Source organism: Asterias amurensis, chromosome 1, assembly GCF_032118995.1.
Source record: "Asterias amurensis chromosome 1, ASM3211899v1".
NCBI lineage: Eukaryota > Metazoa > Echinodermata > Asteroidea > Forcipulatida > Asteriidae > Asterias > Asterias amurensis.
Window position 1 is genome coordinate 22,489,437 of NC_092648.1, and position 20,563 is coordinate 22,509,999.

Sequence of the window (20,563 nt, forward strand, 5' to 3'; positions counted from 1 at the left end):
GAAAGGCCTCAAAAATATTGACACTATTGTAAAACTGCCAACTAACAGCAACTGCAGGTTCACATCCTGTACTTGACTCGTTTCTGTTCACCCAGAATAAAATAAAAACCTATTATTTACCATTCATATAGCAAACAAATGCAAGCACAATTTTAACCTTGACAAAATAACCAAAACAAAAGTGGTGTTATTAGAAATTGTAACCCTGAACATGTTTTGTAAATGGTTGTAACAAATTGAGTTTTGGATTTTGTGAGCTGTCAACTTACAAACCAGCAATGGCAAAAAACTGTTAACATACACCATGGCGGCTCTGCTACTAGAACATTATTTCACAAACCATCGGCCCTCCAAAACACAACCAAACTCTGAGGCCCTCTTGTGATTGTGCAACAGAACTTTCTTTCACACCATGCAATTAGTCCCTGGTTAGAAAATAAGGGCTTTATGTGTTTGATATTTTCAAGTGTTAAATATCATAACGGAGCTCTTTAGCTAGTTAATGTAACCTAGTTCATCTTCCTGCGAATGTGAAGCCAATAACATGATGGAAGCAATCTTCCTTGCTGTTTTTCAATTTGATTTTAAAAATGGGAAACGCCAAATTAACCTAATTTATAGGGTTTATCATGATAAACATGCATGGACAATTACCTATTTGTTCACATGGCATTTAACCTATATCTAGTTGAGATAAAAGAGAAAGACAAACAAAAGACTAAGGAAGAAGCATAAATCTTGTCAAACATTCTTCCCGATGCCATCATACTTGCACAAACACAGAGAGGGATGAAATTGCCGGCAGGGAGACAATGTTGTAGTAGACTGTTGCAGTCTTTGTTTTGACAACTGTTTATCTCCTCTACGTTAACTAGAGGCTTCTGGGCGTTCATAAATAACAAAAAGGCAAAAGTTCTGCATTAATGGTGAATAAACATTACGTACGTGCACCTCTGGGGGGTTATTGAGGTGAGGTGACAGTGAGATACAACTCGTTTGTTTTTCTAGTGTCAAAGGCACTGGACACTATTGGTTATTATTTGGCAATTGACTAAAGAAACCAACTAACTGGCAGTTACATCAAAATGAAACTAAACTTGCAATGTAGTTGGAAATTTGCTGTTGAAAGCGCTCTCGTGCTTTCAACAGCAAATTTCCAACAACATACCATCAGTTGGGGAGAAATCTAAAAATGGACACACACTCGCCTTTTGTCTTATCACAGATACATCTGTGAGGAATGAAAGTACCATAGAACCTAAAAATATTCCTTTACATGTTCAATTCAATGTCTTCTGGAAAACTAACAATAAAATAGCATGGTTTGGTTTGCTCTATGTATGTAAAAAACACTATCCAAAGATATTGCGAAACAGCTCTAAACAGCAAACTGATAAACTGAAAGGAAACAAAAGACCAGTTGCAGGGAAAGTAAAACATTTCTTTACAGCTCTGCATTTTTCTTAAATAAGATGGTAACAGAATGCCATTTAGTTTGAATGTACAGTACACCTAGAAAGGGAGTCCTTGCACATGTAGGTACAGTGTACCAGACTGGCAGGACATTTTGCCTCCCCCCCCCCCCCCCGGTGATCTGTCCCCCATACAGTAAATCACATATAGATTCCATGTGATAGCGCCCTCTTTTGTCTCAATTTCCTTCAAAATACCCGAGTAATATGCATGTGATTTTTTTTCACAGAACTTGGGAAAGTACCGAGTATACAGTGCTAACACACACTGATGTATATGGGTTAAACCAAAATGAATATTCCTTTAGTTAGTTTACTGTATGGGAGATACACACACTGTGGGACAAAATACCCTTTGACACCTTCAAAAACTTGTATGGTAGATCCCCCGAGTGAAGGTTATTTCACTCCACACCACCACCCGGTTCAGACAGGCGCTCCAGAGTCGCGCCGAACCAAATAGATAAGGAGCGACGCTGGGTCGACCCAATTAAATTTTAGTTTTATACAGGCGAACTTAACATATCATTTACATTAGGTTCGGCTCATGACAAGTTCGGCGTCTGAAACCAAGGCTCCAGAGTTGTTCCGACCGACTGCAACAGGTATCTTTCGACTTCTAGCGCGTCCAGTCGCTCCTAACTGTTTCAGACGTTGAACTTTTCATGCACTTAATTCAGAATTTGGTTTGGCACGACTCTGGAGCGCCTGTCTGAAACGGGTGTAAGTCGCCATTAACTTGTTTGAGGGATGAGGGAGGAAATAAGGAAAGATGGGTTAAAGGTAGGGTCATAGTTTGGCAACTACTAAAAACATTTATGACCATAAAAAAATGACTTGGTGAGAAGCACTGCAGCTGTAGAAAGTATAAACTATTTTGAGAAAGGAATTCCCTTTAAAGCAATATGGTTTGGATAATTTTTTACCCAAAAACATTTTAACTTAAGTCGTTTCTCAGGTTTTCTTTTAGGGTTGGTGACCATAAGCAAATACTGCAGCCAGAAGCAAGTGGTACTCACTGTCACCGTGGATGGATTCAACATTCTTGTGAAAATACTTTCACTAATGTTGTTATAGACTGTGTTCACCTGAAACTTTCACAAGTGACTTTTATTGTAACTTTCTTTGAAATTTCCCCTACAAATCAATAGTACCTTGAGAAAACCAATCTATGACTCTGCCTTTGAAACTTCAATCCTCAAATCCTCATTTTAAGAATGTGCTTAAATGTGCACAGAAACTACCTGCACACAATACATCCGATGTCCGGCACAACTCAACGAGTCAAAACATTTATTGAAGCTTACTGTAAATTAGCACACAAAAGACACTCTTTAACATAATAATATACATAGTTCATTAAACATTTTAATATTAAACCCAAAAAGGTTTACACAAATCTCAGGGATAAAACAAGAAAATTAATATTGCTTTCTACAAGATTGACTCAATATCTTTGCATGTTGAGACCCTCGGTGCAAATAATTAATCTGCGAGACAAAGTTGACCTCAAATAAAATTGAATTAAAAGGAAACACTCTAAATATTTGGAAACAACAATTTCAGTAAATTATCAAGTAAATGCTGAAAGGAAAAGTTAAAGCAACAGACTTTTGGCATTGGATGTTGCAAATGGCTGGAGACAAAATCAAGGGAAAAACACTGGGCCCTATCTCATACCTCTGCTTACTGTCGGCAAAGAATCTGCGCTTACAGAATCAGGGAATTAACGTCAAGTGTTTTTCACTGGGAATCTATGCTTGTACTCGTGCGAACTCAACATTTTTAGGCTAGCATTGAAATTCTATGTTTTGTCTGAAAAGCAAAAAAATGGTGATCACAAGCCATGAATTTGGCAGAAAGCAGAGCCATGAAATTGCTCTGTAGTGATGTACCAACATCAACAACCCAAAATATCAGTTCAGACACTGCCTTCCTAATGTGTATTAACATGTCACATGAAATATTTTTGGCACAAGTTCGTTTTGTTTTCTTTTCTTGATTCCAATAAAAAGTGCATTCACAAATTCTTCAGTTGAACAGTTGAAATGCGAACAAGGCTTTATGGTGCATTGGTGCGAAATCTATTTTGCTATAACACACAAATTCATCTTTACATTCTTGTACATTGTGGTACTACGACAGTCAAAGTGACAGGTCTTCAGGGATTTTGTCCCCATCCTCGGTGCTTTCCTTTTTGGGCTTAGGGAAGTTGAGTCAAAAGAGGGCGCTGTCAGAAGACAGCTGGCATATGGTGGGCCAGAATCTCCCGCCTAACTGATTCTGTTCCAATCGTAACGTGCAAGTACATGTATGCATTAACTTCCCTTTTTTTTTTTTTTTTTTTAGAATTCATTGATTTCAAATTTGAGTGTTGCGAAATGAATATCAAGTGCACTTCATGTCTGTCAAGAGAGAACATTTCTCTCTTTCAATAGAGAACATTTCTCTCCTTGTGTCCAGTGTACCATGTTGCCATTAACATAATGACATAACAGAGCAGTGTATCATGAGTGTGTTATGGGTGCCTCTACCCAGTGTTATTGTGAAGACTTTCATAAAAAAAGATCCAGAGATGGAAAGCGAATAGACTTGTGGACTTAAGCACCTCCAAACAGTTCTTTTTTACAGTGTTGAAAAATAGAATTTGTACAGAAAAAAAAAGGAATATTCACAGAGTGACTGTAGTATAACAAAGAGTTCTATGTGTATGAGTAGGAATACACATTAAAACCAGACCATTATCCCACAAGAATCAAAGATTATAGAGCACCGTAGGCACAAGATGCGGAACTGAAGCTTTATCTATTGTTGGAACGTGAAATACACATGTTTTGTTTCCCATTGATAGGAATGGTCATTGTCTGCACTGATCTGCCCTGATCTACTGTTGTATCAAAAGAGTAACTTGCCGAAATGGCGTCCAGAAGATTTCACATTTCAGCCCGAGTTCCGCATCTTGCTTCTACGGCACTCTATAATCTTTGGCAAGAACACAATAGCCTCTCCAATGCCATTCTGCACAACTCTGCCGTGAGCGCCAAGCATACACGCACGAATGTCGGACTTAATAGTATGGGACTTTTGGTTGCGTAACGGGTTGTGATTGGTCACAGAGTCCCTGTTTATTGGGGGAAACGTTCCTCTCGTTGGAAAGTGTGTACAAACCCAATGGGAGCTAATGCCATATACAGTGGTTTGAGTACAAAAAAAACACACAAAAAAACAGAAAGAAGTCATCAATTACAAGTGCGTACACACTTTAGTGTGTTTGAACTGAATCTTTTATATCAAATTTTCGAAAAAGAAAGAAACTTGAAACAAAACTACCATTAGTGCATCTTTCTGTACATGCCAGAGTAGCTTTCTGATAAAAACTTCAATACCATTATTAAATTTTCTTTATATTGGCCTCAATTACATTTACACAAGCCATCATTATATTATACTATTATTTCATTCATCAAATTCACAGCTGCCCGATTTTAAAAATATTAAGTGCAATTCGACTTGGTACAAAATAACAATTTAATCATTGTACTTGGTCAAAGATGAACAGGTTGGCCCCCGAGAAATTAGCATAAAAATATCATCAAAGATTTATCTTGATTTGTGTTTATAATAGAATATGCTCACCCGGCTAGCTCACGTTGCAAATGATTAAACCATGTTGTGCTAACAGAAATGTGTCTGCCAAGTTGAAATGAATGTTGGCGTACTGTCAAACACAACTATATTTAAATAAGAAAAGTGTTTAGAGGCACTGGACATGTTTTGTAATTGGTGTTACAAGTTTGGTAGTTCTCACTTGGTGTATCTCAATAAATGCATAAAATAAAATAAAAAAACAAATCTGTGAAAATTTAGGCTAAATTGGTCATTAAAGTTGCTAGAAAAGAAACCTTGTTGCACAAATTGTGTGTTTCAGATGCCTGAGAAAGGCTTCAATAGTTAGAAATTACCTCTTTCTTAAAAACTGTGTCACTTCTCACAATGTTTTATACTATTAACAGTTCTCCGTTGCTCGTTACCAAGTAATTTTTTTATGCTAATATTTATTTTGAGTATTTACCAATAGTGTCCAGTGCCTTTAAGAAGAAACAAACACAAACAAGCACCCGTTGGTACCAGCAAAGAGGAGATTGTCAATGCCTAAGAACACCTCGAAAACCAAAACCCCCAATGCTAGATTTACGACCTGCTAAACATAACATTTCTTTGCAAAAACATGAGAAAGATTTGCTAAATAGAAAGTGGAATGCACCACAGGCGGACAAGAACAGCAACCTCATACCCAAAGTAACGCCCCTGCTCTATCCCTAATAGACTGCCCTCACCTACTGTCATACCGTCGAGCTTGTCTCCAAACCAAAGAGTTCAATAATGAGAGGACTCAGGTCTCTCTCCTGTACCTGGACCTCCATCAGGTCGCTGAGGTGCACCACGGCAATATCTCTCATCTTGGTGAGCTTCATGATCAGCTTGGCAAACAGCGTCTTATCCTCCTGGTGGAACACCTTGGTGGTGGCGTGTAGCGTCTCTACAACGGAGAACTGGATCTCTTCAACAAGCTCGCGATTGTGGAGCTCGATGCGGTCTGTTTCATAGAAAATATTGGACACAACTTTAAGATTAGATTTTTGCAAACGAAAACAAAAGTAGAACAGCTTTTCAGTATTGAAATCCTAATTTTAAAAATGACACTTTGGATGCATTACTGAGCATTCACAAACGGTAACAGTTTATTCCACCTTCTAAACACCATTCTAAATCCAGAAACCAAGACTAAAGTCTCAGGAAGCCACTTGCAAATCATTGGCAAAACCTCTTAAAGCCATTGGACCCTTTCGGTAAAAAGTGTTGTCCAAGGCCCACACTTTGTGTACCACAACTTCTATATCAAATAACAAACCTGTGAAAATTTAGGCTCAATCGGAGAAAACAACGGAAAACCCCACCCTTGTTTCCGCGCGTTTCGTCGTGTCATGACATGTGTTAAAAATAAATTTGTAATTCTCGTTAACGAGAATCTATATTGTTTTGCTGTTTTCTCAAAAAGTAAAGCATTTCATGGACTAATATTTCAAGAGAAGTCTTTCACCATTGCCTTCTGTAAACCCTGTAAGCTATTTGTGAATCTGTGAACTTTTATTTTTTTTTTCTGAACCGAAAGGGTCCAATGGCTTTAATAACTGCCGACGATCATACCCCAGATTCCTGGGCGATCTGGCAATGGGAGGAACATTGGTGAAAGTCCAAATCAAAGCTTTATTTTTTACTCTAACCTATGTTATGCACAACCTATTTACAAGGATATTTGCTTTCAGATTTATATGATGGTGAAGATGATACTGTATTCGATAACACTTACCCGGTGAGAGGATTGCTACAGCATTAAGCAGAGCATACTCTGCCGTAGACAGTTGACACTCTTTGGTCTCTTTCATAAACTGAAATGCCTGCTCCGGTAGGGTTGTATACCCCATCTGGTACATCATGTTAATGTGGAATATATCATTGGTCATTTCATTAAAGACACAGCCCATATCGGGAACGTAGCTCTCCGCACAGCGCAACAGGAGTGCGTCCATTATACTGGCTTTGATCAGCACCGCCTGGTCATCGCACAGCAAGTCCATGAACCCGGGAATTGTTTTGGCAAAGTGAATTGTCTGTTTGACCAGGATGGCGAACATGTCCATCGCTGTGTGTAATAACTCCTTGTGGATGGGTAACTTAGGTCTCTCCTGTGTGGCGCACTCTTTCATGGAGCCGTTGGTAATGAAAGACGTCACACGATGTACTGACTGGTAAGCGTTGGGTTCTTTCCCCTCTCCGTCTGATGAGGTTCCAGCTGAGTTTGTCTCACCAGTCCCTGCTTGGTTTTGAGCGCCCATTAGACCCAAGGCAATGTTTGACAGGCCAGGGGGTAGACTGCTGAGGTCGAGTCCAGCAGGTATGCTGAGGTCTCCCGTAGCCAGGGCATTCAACGCCATCTCGGCCGTCATCCCATCGGGTAGGAGCGACATCAACCCAGTCAAAGGGTTCTTTGAGGCTGATGAGCCACATGATGTAGAGGCTTGGGATGGGGCAGTTCCTCCTGCTGCCGTCGCTGAACCTTCTTCTGATGTTGTCGCAATGAGTTGTGATATGCTGCTACCATTGGCTCTCACTGAACTCATGGGTATGGCAAGCGACCCAGGTGCTCTAGGCTATGGAGAAAATAATACAAATTTGATTAGAAATTACCAAGGAAAAGAAATTAATTACTTCAATACCATAACAGACTTTGACGTAAAGTATTTTTTAAGAAATATTTCCAGTTGTGGGGGAAATATGTTCGACAAATCTTTTGTTAATAAAAATTGTTAACCTCGATTGAATTGCATAAAGCTGTTAAACTGAAAATACTGCTTAGCGAAGGAAAATATCTCTAAGAAGAGACGGATTACAAGCCAAACTACCAAGTTTTGTGTATTGTTTGTGACTGGTTATCTACATGTACTCATCTTGTTTCGCAGAATTTTTTTTTTATGAGAACCATTTTCTGCTTAAAAGCTTCAAGACATTGGGCCCAGTAGGCAAACGGCCTTGGAGGGAAGGGTTAATGACTAACTCAACAACGCTACCTACTACAAGCAATCAAGTAAATGTTAGATTAATTTGGAATGCCCCGTACCCCCATCTTGAGTTTATTTTCTGGACTATATCCTAATGGTAATAATACGTACAAAGATATTTTTGAAGACTTCCTTGGATGCCGTGTAGCCTTTCTCCAAACGCTCCAACAAGCTCTTCTGCTCTGCAGTCAGCTCCCACTGAGGCTCACTCTGGCCCATTGGCGAAGGTTGCATAGAAGTCTGGTCTATGCCAGGGGACATGACAGTATTCATGAAGGCTGCTATATCTGGGGTCATGTCAGAGGTCATACTTGGGGTTATGTTGAAGGAGCATGTCGGATGCGACTGCCCAGGCGGAGGGGAGTTGGCAGCCGATGTGTCAGTACTGGATGGAGGGGAAACGGTGCTCGCAGCCGCAGCGCTGCGCTTTGGGTTAGGAGAGGGCTGTTTTTTCTTCCGCTTGACTCGGATGAGCTGCTTTCTCGTTTTCAAACGACTATCGTCCCACACCCCTGCGTGAAGAAAACACAAAAAATGCAGATGAGTGATTAATATGGAGCGCATGATGCATGAACCCAGTCTTCAAACATGAGATGAAATATGAGTACTGTAATTGTCAAATCAGGATGTATTTTCTTTCCACCTATATGCATCCACTTGGTACTCCAGTTTCAGCCCTGACGGTCCCCATTCCTCTGTGTCAAATTGGCAAAGTAAATGACTCACAAAGATAGGGCCGGTAGGTTAAATGCTTTTTACAGGGGTGGCCATTCCAATGATATTCGAAGTCACATAGGAGAGAAGGATTGGGGCTATCGGAGGATTGAGGCTACATGTACATGCTAGCAAAATTGCTCTTTAAAACTTCTTTGGTTAGAAATCCCGTAGAAATTATTGAGTACTTCACACTTAGTAACCATGTATGAACATGAGTTAACGATATTCTGCAATAAAAGTTCCAAAATTTACTTCCAGCATCGTTTGATAATAGGGGTTATATTAAGATAACCAGACTTACGATCCACATTCATTCCTAGCTCCACACATCTTGTCATCCGGCAGGCTGGACAATGCCGTCTGGTGTACAAATCCATGGAACATTTCCCGCCCTGGTTGCAAACGAAGGTTGCCTTGGACTTGGTGCTGCGCAGGAAGAAACTCTTGCAGCCCTCGCAGGACAAGACGTTGTAGTGAACCCCGTTGGCGCGATCGCCGCATACTAGACACAGGCGTTCATCTTTGGTGGACGGAGCACTGGATTTCAGGTCAGAAGATTCCGCTGCTTGGGACATTTCTATTGTGCTTTCCATCTTAGAGTGGGGGGGAAAAACAGACAACTTAATTTAACTGTTAAGGTTTTGAGGAAGACTCTGCTAGGGTCGAATCATCAGTCCATTAACTATTTTTCACATTTATATCATAGGTCCTTTTGGTTGGTTAACAGTTTGCAACAGCTATTTTCTCGCATTACAAATAGATTTGACTTTCGTGATTCAAGCATTTGCTAAAATGCTACTCAGGCAAAAGAACAAACAATTTTGTCAAATTTATCAGTCAGTTTATGCCGATATAAACATTTATTTTCCCCTGACTGGTGCCAAAATTGGTTTGACTTGTTTACCTTCACACTTGATAACTGGATTCACATCAGCATCTCCGAGGTTTCTGTCAAACACTTCAGCATTTCTTTGGAACTGTCGAGATTAAAAGATGTTTTGAAGATACTTCCACCCAACTTCCTTGCTAATCACTGGGTAGACAATAATAAAAGCTCATTGAATAAATTCATCTGGATTGTTGAAAATCACAGATTATGGGGCTTGTTTTTTTAATCGAAGATTAATGTAGTTGCTACTAACATATTATTTGAGCTATGTTTCAATCCTAAGCTAGGAGCTTCATCAGCCTGGTGACCATGTTCTATGCTTAATTGCCTTCTGTACCCTTTCTTTGTGGTCATGGAGGGGTTAGGAAGGCCAAACCACACCAACAACACCCTCTATGACCACGAAGGAAGGATACAAAAGGCAGTTGACTTTTGGACATTGTCACCAGTCTGAAGAAGCTCTTAGCTTAGGAGTGAATTTTGACACGCAAGTACATTATTTTGGGATTTTCAACAAAAAATGTCATCATCCAAGAATAAAAGCTACTGTCATTTAAAACGTTTGAAATCACACAACAGATCATTTTATTATTGTGTTGTTACCTGTGCAACTTTTCACCACACATTTTTTATGAACTTAAATACTCATGATCTTGGTTTAAAGACTTGAAGACAGCTTGGGCAAGTTAGTTCAACTGAAGACAGAAACCAAAACAATGTCTCTTAATACCCGGCAATAGTGAAAGCTAACAATGTCTCCCTGCAAGCAAAAGTCAACAAACATGTAGCCCAGGCAATTCAGGACATCCAATGAACAACTTCAATTGTGTCTGTTTTTAATAATACTCAGGATAGCGGAAAGAGATTTAAACTGAAAGTGTTTCAGGGTCTATATCTTCCTGTTACATCCAAAATGAAAACAGACATTCTACACTATAAACAACCATACGTGTAAGTTTGTAATAAGTGCATGACCAACCCAAATGTTATCAAGTTACATGGTGACTATATTTTAGTAACCTGTAATGAACCCATGTTCATAGGTCAAAGTCATAACTATCTTACACAATGTGGTTTTGAGATGATCAGAAAACCTCAAGATTTCTTGTCTGTTTGTTTGTACTTTGATGGGGTTTTTTCTTCTAGAGTAAAATCTCTAGTAAAATCTCTAGTGGAAGAGAAGAAAATGTGCTAATCTTGAAATTTAGTAAATGTCCAATGTAAGTACATGTACATGAAACTCTGAGTGCAGAGCATATCTTTAAAAAATATACACACGGAAAAATGTGGCATGTGGTGTGGCGTGGCTTGGCCGAGCAGTCAAATGTTTTGGACTCAAGCTCTGGTGTTTCTGACCAGCGGAGTGTGGGTTCCAGTTCCAGTCGTGACACTTGTATACTTCAAACTCAAGCTCTGGTGTTTCTTATCAGCAGAGTGTGGGTTCTAGTCCCGGTCTTGACACTTGTATACTTCAAACTCAAGCTCTGGTGTTTCTTATCTGAGGGTTGGTTTGTGTTAGTCTTGACACTTGTGCCCTGTGCATTTTCTAATGCACTTAAAATAACCCAGTTACACTTAACGCTAAGCGAAGGGGGTTTGCCCTAGTGTTTCTGGCAGTGGCTGCTGAGCACCTTTTAAACCATTATCAGGATGCTAGATACATTTTAAATGGGTATAATCATAGTTTAACTTCAAAACCTGGTGTTTTGAGCAGCTTATCGGTGGACACATTTGCCGTATGAGACTTCAATGTAACTATAATAATAACATTCAATGTTATATCTGCTTTATCTAAGGGCGTGTAAAGGAACATAAAGGACACAAAGTTCAGTTTACTGTTTGCATGCATAAGCAGGTTAATTTATAACAAATTTTGAAATGCACAGTTCTATCTGAAAATCAGGCATTTACCGACGCATCCTTACCTGATGGTGAGTTTCCAGGGATAAAACTAGACCAACTGGTGCTCTGAAAGTTTCAATATGGGACTCATGGACCTGGCACAAACATCAACGCAGCAAGACTCTTAGTTTATTGACAAATCAAAACCACCCTCTGGTCTTTTTCTCCTGTAAGGTGAATGAAAAAAAAAAAGAACTTAGTAACAAATATTTATATGATAACATTAAAGGTACTACACGGGATTGTTACCGCTCACAAGGGGGTAGGAGGCAGTATTTGTTTTGTGTAATCCACTATGAAATAACCAACCTTTGAAAATTTAAGCTAAACCTGTTGTGTGAGTCAAGAGAAAATAGTGAAAAACCATGCACAATTTTCAGCATCTGAACATTTTGTATACAGTCCATAATTTTGATTGTAAAAACCAAAATCATAATTTGTAGGTTTTCGGATCCAGTTTTCTCAAACTGCACAGGAAAAGTAAGCTTTCAGACTGAACAATAATGTTTAGTTTTTTTTCTTCTCACAAACCTGTATTCCCTCTCTTAATATTTATGCATGAGGTACGTCACAATGCTAACCCAAAACGAGGCGATGGGTGCTGCCACTGCAAGTGGTGGCGGACATAAATATTAAGAGAGGCGTATTGTACCTTCCAATTTCCACATTTCGATTTCACTGGTTAATAAAATAAAAAAAAACATAGGCAAACAAAGTAACATTAAATCAAGTAATAACTGAGAATAGTAACTAGGCAAATGGAGGCAACCCTCGATACGTAGGTGCTTGTGTTGGGGAAGCCTTATATTTAGGACAAGAGACTAGACAAGAAAAACCCAGACATAACGGAGAACGGGACTAGAAACAAAACACGAACACAAACATTTAACAGTTAGCATGGTTACGAGCATCTTAAGAGGGACAAATATATAGAGCTCATACAAAAAGCAGACATTACAAGGATATGGGACAAGAAACCAGACATAGGCCTATCGGGGAAAAGGGACAAGAAACAAAAACACGAACACAAACAATACACAATTAGCGTGGTTACAAGTAAACAGGCATCTGTAGAGTGGCAAAAATAGCTTGATCAAATACCCACAGCATTTTACGTTGCACAGCTCAGTTAAAAGGCACGCTGACTAATTGACCTTTGTATTTTAACGCTAAAAATGAAATGTTAGTTGATCTTGCACAGCCTTTGGCCTCTGATTCTAAAGGCCATGTAGACACATGCTGTTGAGAGCGTGCTTTGATTGTGGCGTGACACATTCACTTGGCCTTCTACCTGAGAGTGGGCCGCTACATTGAACAATAGATGCATAAAAATAGTGCTTAATTGTACTTGACAAACGGAGAGATAAAAAAACCAGTTTATGTAATACTATTGGGATTTGGTTTTTTTTTTACATCTTGACAGTTCCATAAATGACCTTATCAAAAACATAAGCCATTATACACTTTCGGATCAGAAAAAAAAAAGTTCACAGATTTATTTACAAATAACTTACAGGGTTTACAGAAGGTGATGGTAAAATACTTCTCTTAAAATATTATTCCATGAAATGCTTTACTTTTTGAGAAAACATTAAAACAATTATCAATTCTCGACATCAAGAATTACGGATTTACACACATGTCATGACACGGCGAAACATGCGGAAACAAGGGTGGGTTTTCTCGTTATTGTTTTCCCGACTCCGATGACCGGTTGAGCCTAAATTTTCACAGGTTTGTTATTTTATATATAAGGTGTGATACACAAAGTATGGGCCTTGGACAATACTGTTTACCGAAAGTGTCCACTGGCTTTAAACCAGCATTTGTATGCAGATCTCTACATTTTACAGACAATTTGTGTATTCCAAACAAAATATAAGCTCTTGATAAAGAAGCTTTTCATTTGAAGACTTTACATAAAGAGCTTCTTTATTAAGAGCTTAAATATGTTTTGCTTGGGATACAAAAAGGTCTGTAAAATCAAAGTGTCCTTCAATTATTCTAAATTGTTAAGTTCTACAAGGGAAGGGGAGTGGAGGCATGTACAATGAAAAAATAAATTTAAAAATAAAAAGGTAAGGGGGCGTGGAGGAATGAAAACTCACACAAACACATGAAACATACACTCGTGCGTTCTTCTTCATGTAACCTTTGAGCTGTAGATGATGTAATGAAGTGACTTCCTTTATAAATCTCATGACCAACTGGGACAAACAACTTTGCACCATTGTCAGTCCATGGTCAGTCATGTGATCTTTGACTTCCCTTGGGTTAATGACTAGAACCAATGATGAAAACATCAACCCAAGTTATCTATTCAGGATTTGCCCTTCGGAGCTAGCCTGGCGTACATTTTCTAGTAAAAAAAACTGCTGTGGGCTAGTAAACACTCTCAACTTGCCATGTGGGCTACTACAACCCTGCACAACCTTGTTGCAATGTTTATTGCTTCTTCTCAGGATATGAATAAAGAATTTCTTTAAGTCATAAATAATTTTCCAGGACTGCAACCCTCAATAAACCCACTCTTGTTAACTTATGAGTTTCAATACCAGGCCTGATATTCCATGAAGGCATTGAAGGTGATTGCCTCCGTGCCCCCTTGCCTCCATGGTCATTGCCTTGGTGCCCTTGAAATGCTCTACTACACTGAAAGTAGATATTTAGAGTTTCCTCATAGTCATAGGGTGCTCTTTACGAAGAAAGAAATGCCTTGGCGTCCTTGCCCTTTAAAAATGAAGCATACCGACCTGCAATACTAATCACAGTACTTAAAATAAAACACTTTATAAGTCAGTAACCCAATTTGCAACGCAACACTAGCATCAGTGCCCATTGTCATAGAGCTGCCTAAGCAAAGAATTATATTGAGCAACTTTCTGCTCCGCATAACAAGTCAGGATACCCGTCACAGAATGTATGTGGCATTGATACTTTGGCTGGTACCCTTATATTCTGGTTAGCATATTTGTGCCTTTAGAAGTGCTTGTCAGCTCTATGAGATTGGGCCCTGTGATACGTACAGCTGTACTCACACTATCAGGTTTTTATCACTGGCAACATTTGGTAATGAGTTATTGGATGCAAATACTATCGAGATTTAAAAAGTGATAGCCGTCCCCCATACTCGATTCCCGATTCCCTTTGCGTTTGCAGGTCATATCTGGATGTTTCATGGTCCAAATGTTATCAAGATATATCAAGATAAAGCACATCATTGATTGTGTACATTTGGTGGGTGGGTGGGTGGGGAAACTGTATCATCAAACTTTAAACCTATTGTTTCTAAAAAGCAATGACCTAATTTTCAAAGAACAAAATCTACACAGCACAGTAGGGTGTTGCAAACCGCAAATCATTTATACCTCCATGGTTATGCAATATTCACTGGGCATTAAGGCTTGAACTTGATATGCTCCATGATATGATTGAAGGCAAACAGAATCAAGAGTCATGAATTGTTCATAGTTTTCTACATACCCTCTATTGATGACAAGTCACTGTTGAGATCCTACCATGTAGCCCTAGCTGAGGTTACCCAAGTGTGGATTTTATCCCAGCAGTTTGGACAGTGGTATTTTAATTGAAACAGGTTGAAGCATGGAGGAATTTATTCCTCCATGGTTGAACATTGGTGGGATCATCATCTCACAATCAATGTGCAATCAAACAAGACCTCAGGAGGACCTTGTCTCTAGAACCATGGAGGAATCCCCCCCCCTAGAACTACTCTTCTTTATTAACAATAAGGGTCAATGAAAAGGAACAGGTTTATGCCAAGTGGATCAAAGCAAAACAAAACTACTTAAGACTTGCTGTGTCTTGCAGCTCCACCCAGCAGCCCGATCCTGTGTGCAGTACCCCAGCTTGGTAAATGAGGTCTAAAGAGGGTACAATGTACATTCCCTATTCATCAACCATGAATGTGACTCTCATGCATCATCGGACACTCTGAACCATGGGTTTCCACAAATCAATCTTGGGCTGTTTCAAAGAAGTTCATCCCATACACTATATAGAGCAAAAGGACCTGAGTGGTGAATTTCGGTTTGACATGATTTTCTGTGAGGCTTTCTGCATGCCTACTGAGGCTAATTTCAGAAGAACTACTTTTGAATTATAAGTAACTGAAGAAGACTGTACTGCTATCCATGTAAACCAGATCAACCTGAAACAATACACTGTAGGTGTCAAGATGCTTCGACAGAGAACCAGATTGGTAAGGTTGGGTTCAATATTTTAATTTGATTAATTTTCAACAGACAAGTGGTGCATCTAACTTTCAAAAATATCTCATTGCCGAATCTTTTGGGTAAATAATAGCTAATCAGTACATTTTGTATCATGAAACATTAACCATGACGGTTCTTGTAAAAAAAAAATGTTTACAATTTATATTAGGTAATTTAGCTATACAAAAAGAACTTATGGCTGACGTTTCGATAATAGGCAGAGTTTTCTCAAGGCTCTTTTAGCCTTTGAGAAGTATCTGCTTGAGTCAAAACACATCAGGACATTAAAAAGAATTTGTGTTTGTATCATAGGTCCTTTTGGTCGGTAAGCAGTTTGCAAACATTTCTAAATTTATCTATATTATACTATTTCTACCTCCATGGTACAATACAGCTGCAGTGCCAGTGCCCTCACAAGGATAAAGGACTCACAAGGATGAAGTTAGACCATGAAGGATTTCTCTCCTTCATGGTCAGAAATAAGACCATAACTGGTGACTATACATGTATAAACTAACACAACAAAAAAATTTTACCTTGTGTTTATCTATTGAATGTAGGCAAACATTTGCCAGACACTGTCCAAATAATACAAATTGCAATGTTAGCGATTCTTGTCACTCAAACTAGCCATGATATAGCCCAATATATAGTCTTTGTACTGAACTTTTCCAGTGACTAGCCAGGAAGGTTGGACCTGTTAAATGTAGCTTATCATTTTACTAGTTCGTTAAAGGGACACGTTATCTTGGATCGGACGAGTTGGTCAATTAAAAGCATTTGGAGTTTGTTATAAAATGCATGGTTAAAATTATGTTTTAAAAGTAGAATTATATAGCTATAAGGATCCACAAAAATATGCTTCGAAATTGCATGGTTTCCTTATACGACGTGAACTAACATGACACGCCATTTTGTGGAGTCAAGTTTTTGACTCCATAAAGTGGCCGACCGTGTTAGGTCGCAAAGGTTTTCCTGAAAAACCATGCACTTTTGAGGCATGTTTGTGTGGATCATTATATTCTACTTTTAAAACATCTTTCTAACGATATCAATTACATAACAAACAGTTTCAAATGCAACATAGACCAACTCGACTGATCCAAGGCAGCGGGTCTCTTTTGAAAGCTTTTTCACTGTTTCATATTTTGAGTTTTTCTATCAACATTGTCATAGGCATGGAACTTGTTATTTGAACTCCCGGTAATATGAAGTGGTTTACATATGTATCAATGGGACTTTAGCAAACAGGACTAGTTGGACCGAATTGAATTCTGACTGGTTCGTCTTTCGTTAAAGGCAGTGGTAATTACTCAAAAAAAATTTCATCATAAAACCTTAATTGGTAACGAGTAATGGAGAGAGGTTGATGGTATAAAACATTGTGAGAAACGGCTCCCTCTGAAGTGACATAGTTTTCGAGAAAGAAGTAATTTTCCACGAATTTGATTTCGAGACCTCAAGTTTAGAACTTGAGGTCTCGAAATCAAGCATCTGAACGCACACAACTTCGTGTGACAAGGGTGTTTTTTCTTTCATTATTATCTCGCAACTTCGACGACCGATTGAGCTCAAATTTTCACAGGTTTGTTATACTATGCATTTGTTGAGATACACCAAGTGTGAAGACTAGTCTTTGACGATTACCAATAGTATCCACTGTCTTTAAGAGAGAATGCTGTATGAATGTGAATAATTTGAATACCCTTGCCTTCCTATGCTTGCCCTTAAGGGCGCCAGCTTCCATGGACACATAAGCTTCTTATTCAGTCTTTTTTACTTGTTCAAAAAACTAGTTGTGATAACCATTACCCTTCATCCTTCCAACGTTTGGCCTTCAATCCTCCAGACAGTCTTCAGTTTGGAATATGGAGGGTTGTAATGATAACAACTAACCTGAATCTTGCTCACCATGTTCACTTACATCATGGAGGAATATGTAATCCATTCCTAACTACGTCATAGGAGAATCAGAGGGAGAGAGTCCAGAGTAATGACACTTGTACTATTTTATAATCCTATGCATGAGTAGGACCTAAAGGATTATGAAGGTCGTTTCTTTCAATTTTTCCTCCATGGTAGGATCAATTATGCTAAAATAATAAGACATAAAGCGACAATGCGAAAAGCCTTTAAGCGCATTTAAAGAGAACAATAAAATATCAAATGAGAGAAAGATAATTACAAATAAGGAGATTATAAAAAAGCAGCTTTGTAAATGAGTTTTCAACAGAGACTTAAAGAAGCTATGTCAGATTTTTGACCCCAAACATTAAAAAATAGATGGTCAGGAACCATGACAAAAATTTAAAACGTTTCTTATAAAACACATAAGAATTGGTCAAGTGATATATTGTCGGGATCCCAACAAAAACTAATTTTGAGCACTTTATTTCACTGCTACTAATAATTGGCGGACTTTTTTGAGCAATGGCTCAAATGAAAGCTTGTAACTTTCTCCACCCCCATCTAAATACCTTTTGAATTTTAAATCAAAATTTTTGGGTCAAATCGACCAAAAATCTGACATAGCATCTTTAAAACATTGTAAAGAACTAGCTTGGTAAATATGCACAAGGAGACTATTCCAAAGAAACGGTGCTGCATATTTGAAAAAGATCTGTGGCCATAAAAAATGGAAGAAGCTCTAGTAGTTGATACAGCAATGCCTGTTGAGATGATCGTAAGGTCAGAGTAGGGAAATAATGGTGAACAAGTTCAGATTAATAAGCAGGAGCTGTTAGAACCAATCTTTGAAGAAAAAGATTTTTGTAAAATTTAAGCAATGTGACATTTTTGACTGCGCAAACTATTTCCTTGGTTAACTAAAAAACTATTACAAATAACTCAAGCACAGTCAATGAACACCGTGCAACCTTTGTCGTTCAGCCATAATTCTCTGTGAAATATATGCTGATAAAACCACAGAAAACCATGTTTTTATGCCAAGATTTTTACCCAGTGTTGTCACTTACCCTAGCTCATTTGTGGAGAGCAAATTAACTCACTATTATGTGCGCTCGTTTTAGTGTAAATTTATGAAAACTTTTAGAGCTGGTAATCAGCGATCGCTCAAAAGACATCGTCCATGACATGATGTTTACCATTGCGCATGATCATGAGGGAGCATGGGAGTTCAGACAACTTGTTTTAAATTGGACAACTCAACATTCTGACAACTCGATGGGTGGAGTTGTCAGACTGTCGAGGGTTGGTAAGGTCTCCAACCATAAGACTATTCAACTTTTGATCAGACTGAGCACGCTGATTGATGTCAGTTAAACGCACGTAGATCAGTCATTCAGTGTTTCGTCCGTTGATTCGTGTGTCTTCCATTGAGTTGTTTTGCTGAGGCATCAGTGACGACTTGTCAAACTGTTGAGATGTCTGACCAGCCAAGTTATCTGACCCGTCTAGTTGACAGACTGTCAAATTGTCCCCCTGACGGGTCGTCTTACATTTGCATCATGAGAGAAACCAACTATCTTGATGATGATGTCAGACAATTCGTCAGGGGGATAATTTGACAGTCTGTCAATTTGCTTGTAATTTCGTGACGCCACAGCGCGCAGTTTTTCTCCGCACAGCTTGTTGCTGAATCACGTTCCGTAGTGGCACTGTGAGCAAAGAATACTGAATTTATCCGAGGACTACTCGTCTCGCTTGCACATCTAATCTTTTGAGCATCATGGCGCAGACGATGTTTTTTAAAAGAGTTTTTAATAAAATGACACCAAAACAAGGGCGACATTTTTTAATTAATGCGCTTTCGACAAATGAGGGAAAAAATTAACAAAACTGAAAAATATCGGCACAAAATTAAAAACCTGGTTTTATGTTAAGTCTATTTAACAAAAATGAACGCTGGCTGCATGGAAGAGATCGAGAGCGTAGGGCCAAAAAGCATAGGGCCAAAAAGCATAGGGCCAAGAAGCGGAGGGAGTCCAGCGTGTTGGCACTATTTCTATTTCTGGGGCTAATTATACATCCAGGACCTCTCTCTCGATCTCTGCTGAGCCTATCTGCTGAGCCGAACCTGAGAAAACCACCCGTTTAATAAAAATTGTATCAAAATCAAATGCAGCCCTAATCTAAAACTAAAAGCAATTCACCTGATATTTGATCTAAACTAAAGTAAAATTCTGATGATATTCAGATAAAAACTATGGGAATTTCACAATCATGAATTACAACCTTATGTCTTTTGATGAGTATCACAGTGACATGGTTTGGCGTTATGATATTGATAATTGATTTCTTAGTAGGTCCTATTAACGCATTATTTGTGAAATAATTTTCTGTGTAACTTATGGCGAAATTCTGATCAATAAATTGAATAACTGCTGAAAAGTTGATGTTAGTTTTTATACTACAGTCGTGCCAAACTTTAAAAAATACTTACCGTGTAGAGGTGAACTATCTTTATCGGCACACTGGGCTTGATTGAAGTTAAATGACGGAAAACCTGCAGGAATTTGAGTGAAATCGAAGTTCATCTCTGAACTCCGTGACATGGAAATTGCACTTTTTTGCCGATAACTCACCAACAGAGGGCGGTCCGGCTTGTCAGGTGACTTTCCATCAAATAATTGATAGCTAGAGAGTCAATATATTTCCCTATTTTTTTATTTATTGGTCAACATGGTCATATTGAATTTCACTTTCGTAAACTTAGCTTTTTTTCTCTCAAGTTCGTTTTTGTTTTACTTTTTATTTATTCTGAAAGTT

General features: G+C 38.6%; 1 protein-coding gene across 2 annotated transcripts; it reads right to left on the reverse strand.

Moving 5' to 3' along the window:
- Positions 1 to 2,737: 2,737 nt before the first annotated feature.
- Positions 2,738 to 20,361, reverse strand: LOC139952810 (vitamin D3 receptor-like). Of its 2 annotated transcripts, none has more exons than XM_071952167.1 (7): positions 20,238 to 20,361; positions 11,624 to 11,767; positions 9,714 to 9,786; positions 9,111 to 9,402; positions 8,204 to 8,604; positions 6,844 to 7,684; positions 2,738 to 6,069 (listed from the first exon to the last, which is right to left on the reverse strand). In XM_071952167.1, exons 4-7 carry the CDS (start codon positions 9,400 to 9,402, stop codon positions 5,816 to 5,818), a joined length of 1,788 nt encoding a protein of 595 aa, XP_071808268.1. In that variant the 5' UTR covers positions 9,714 to 9,786; positions 11,624 to 11,767; positions 20,238 to 20,361; the 3' UTR covers positions 2,738 to 5,815. The 2 variants fall into 2 exon arrangements, with proteins under 2 accessions (XP_071808268.1, XP_071808187.1); XM_071952086.1 differs by having other exon boundaries at positions 9,714 to 9,842.
- Positions 20,362 to 20,563: the final 202 nt, after the last annotated feature.

Excerpts from the sequence above, each read along its gene's own strand:
- LOC139952810 (XM_071952167.1), bottom strand. The coding sequence starts at position 9,402 with ATGGAAAGCACAATAGAAATGTCCCAAGCAGCGGAATCTTCTGACCTG. Across the intron at positions 8,605-9,110 it reads GCTAGGAATGAATGTGGATC|GGGTGTGGGACGATAGTCGT; the intron begins GTAAGTCTGGTT and ends TTCTTCACGCAG. Across the intron at positions 7,685-8,203 it reads AAGTCTTCAAAAATATCTTT|CCTAGAGCACCTGGGTCGCT; the intron begins GTACGTATTATT and ends TTTTCTCCATAG.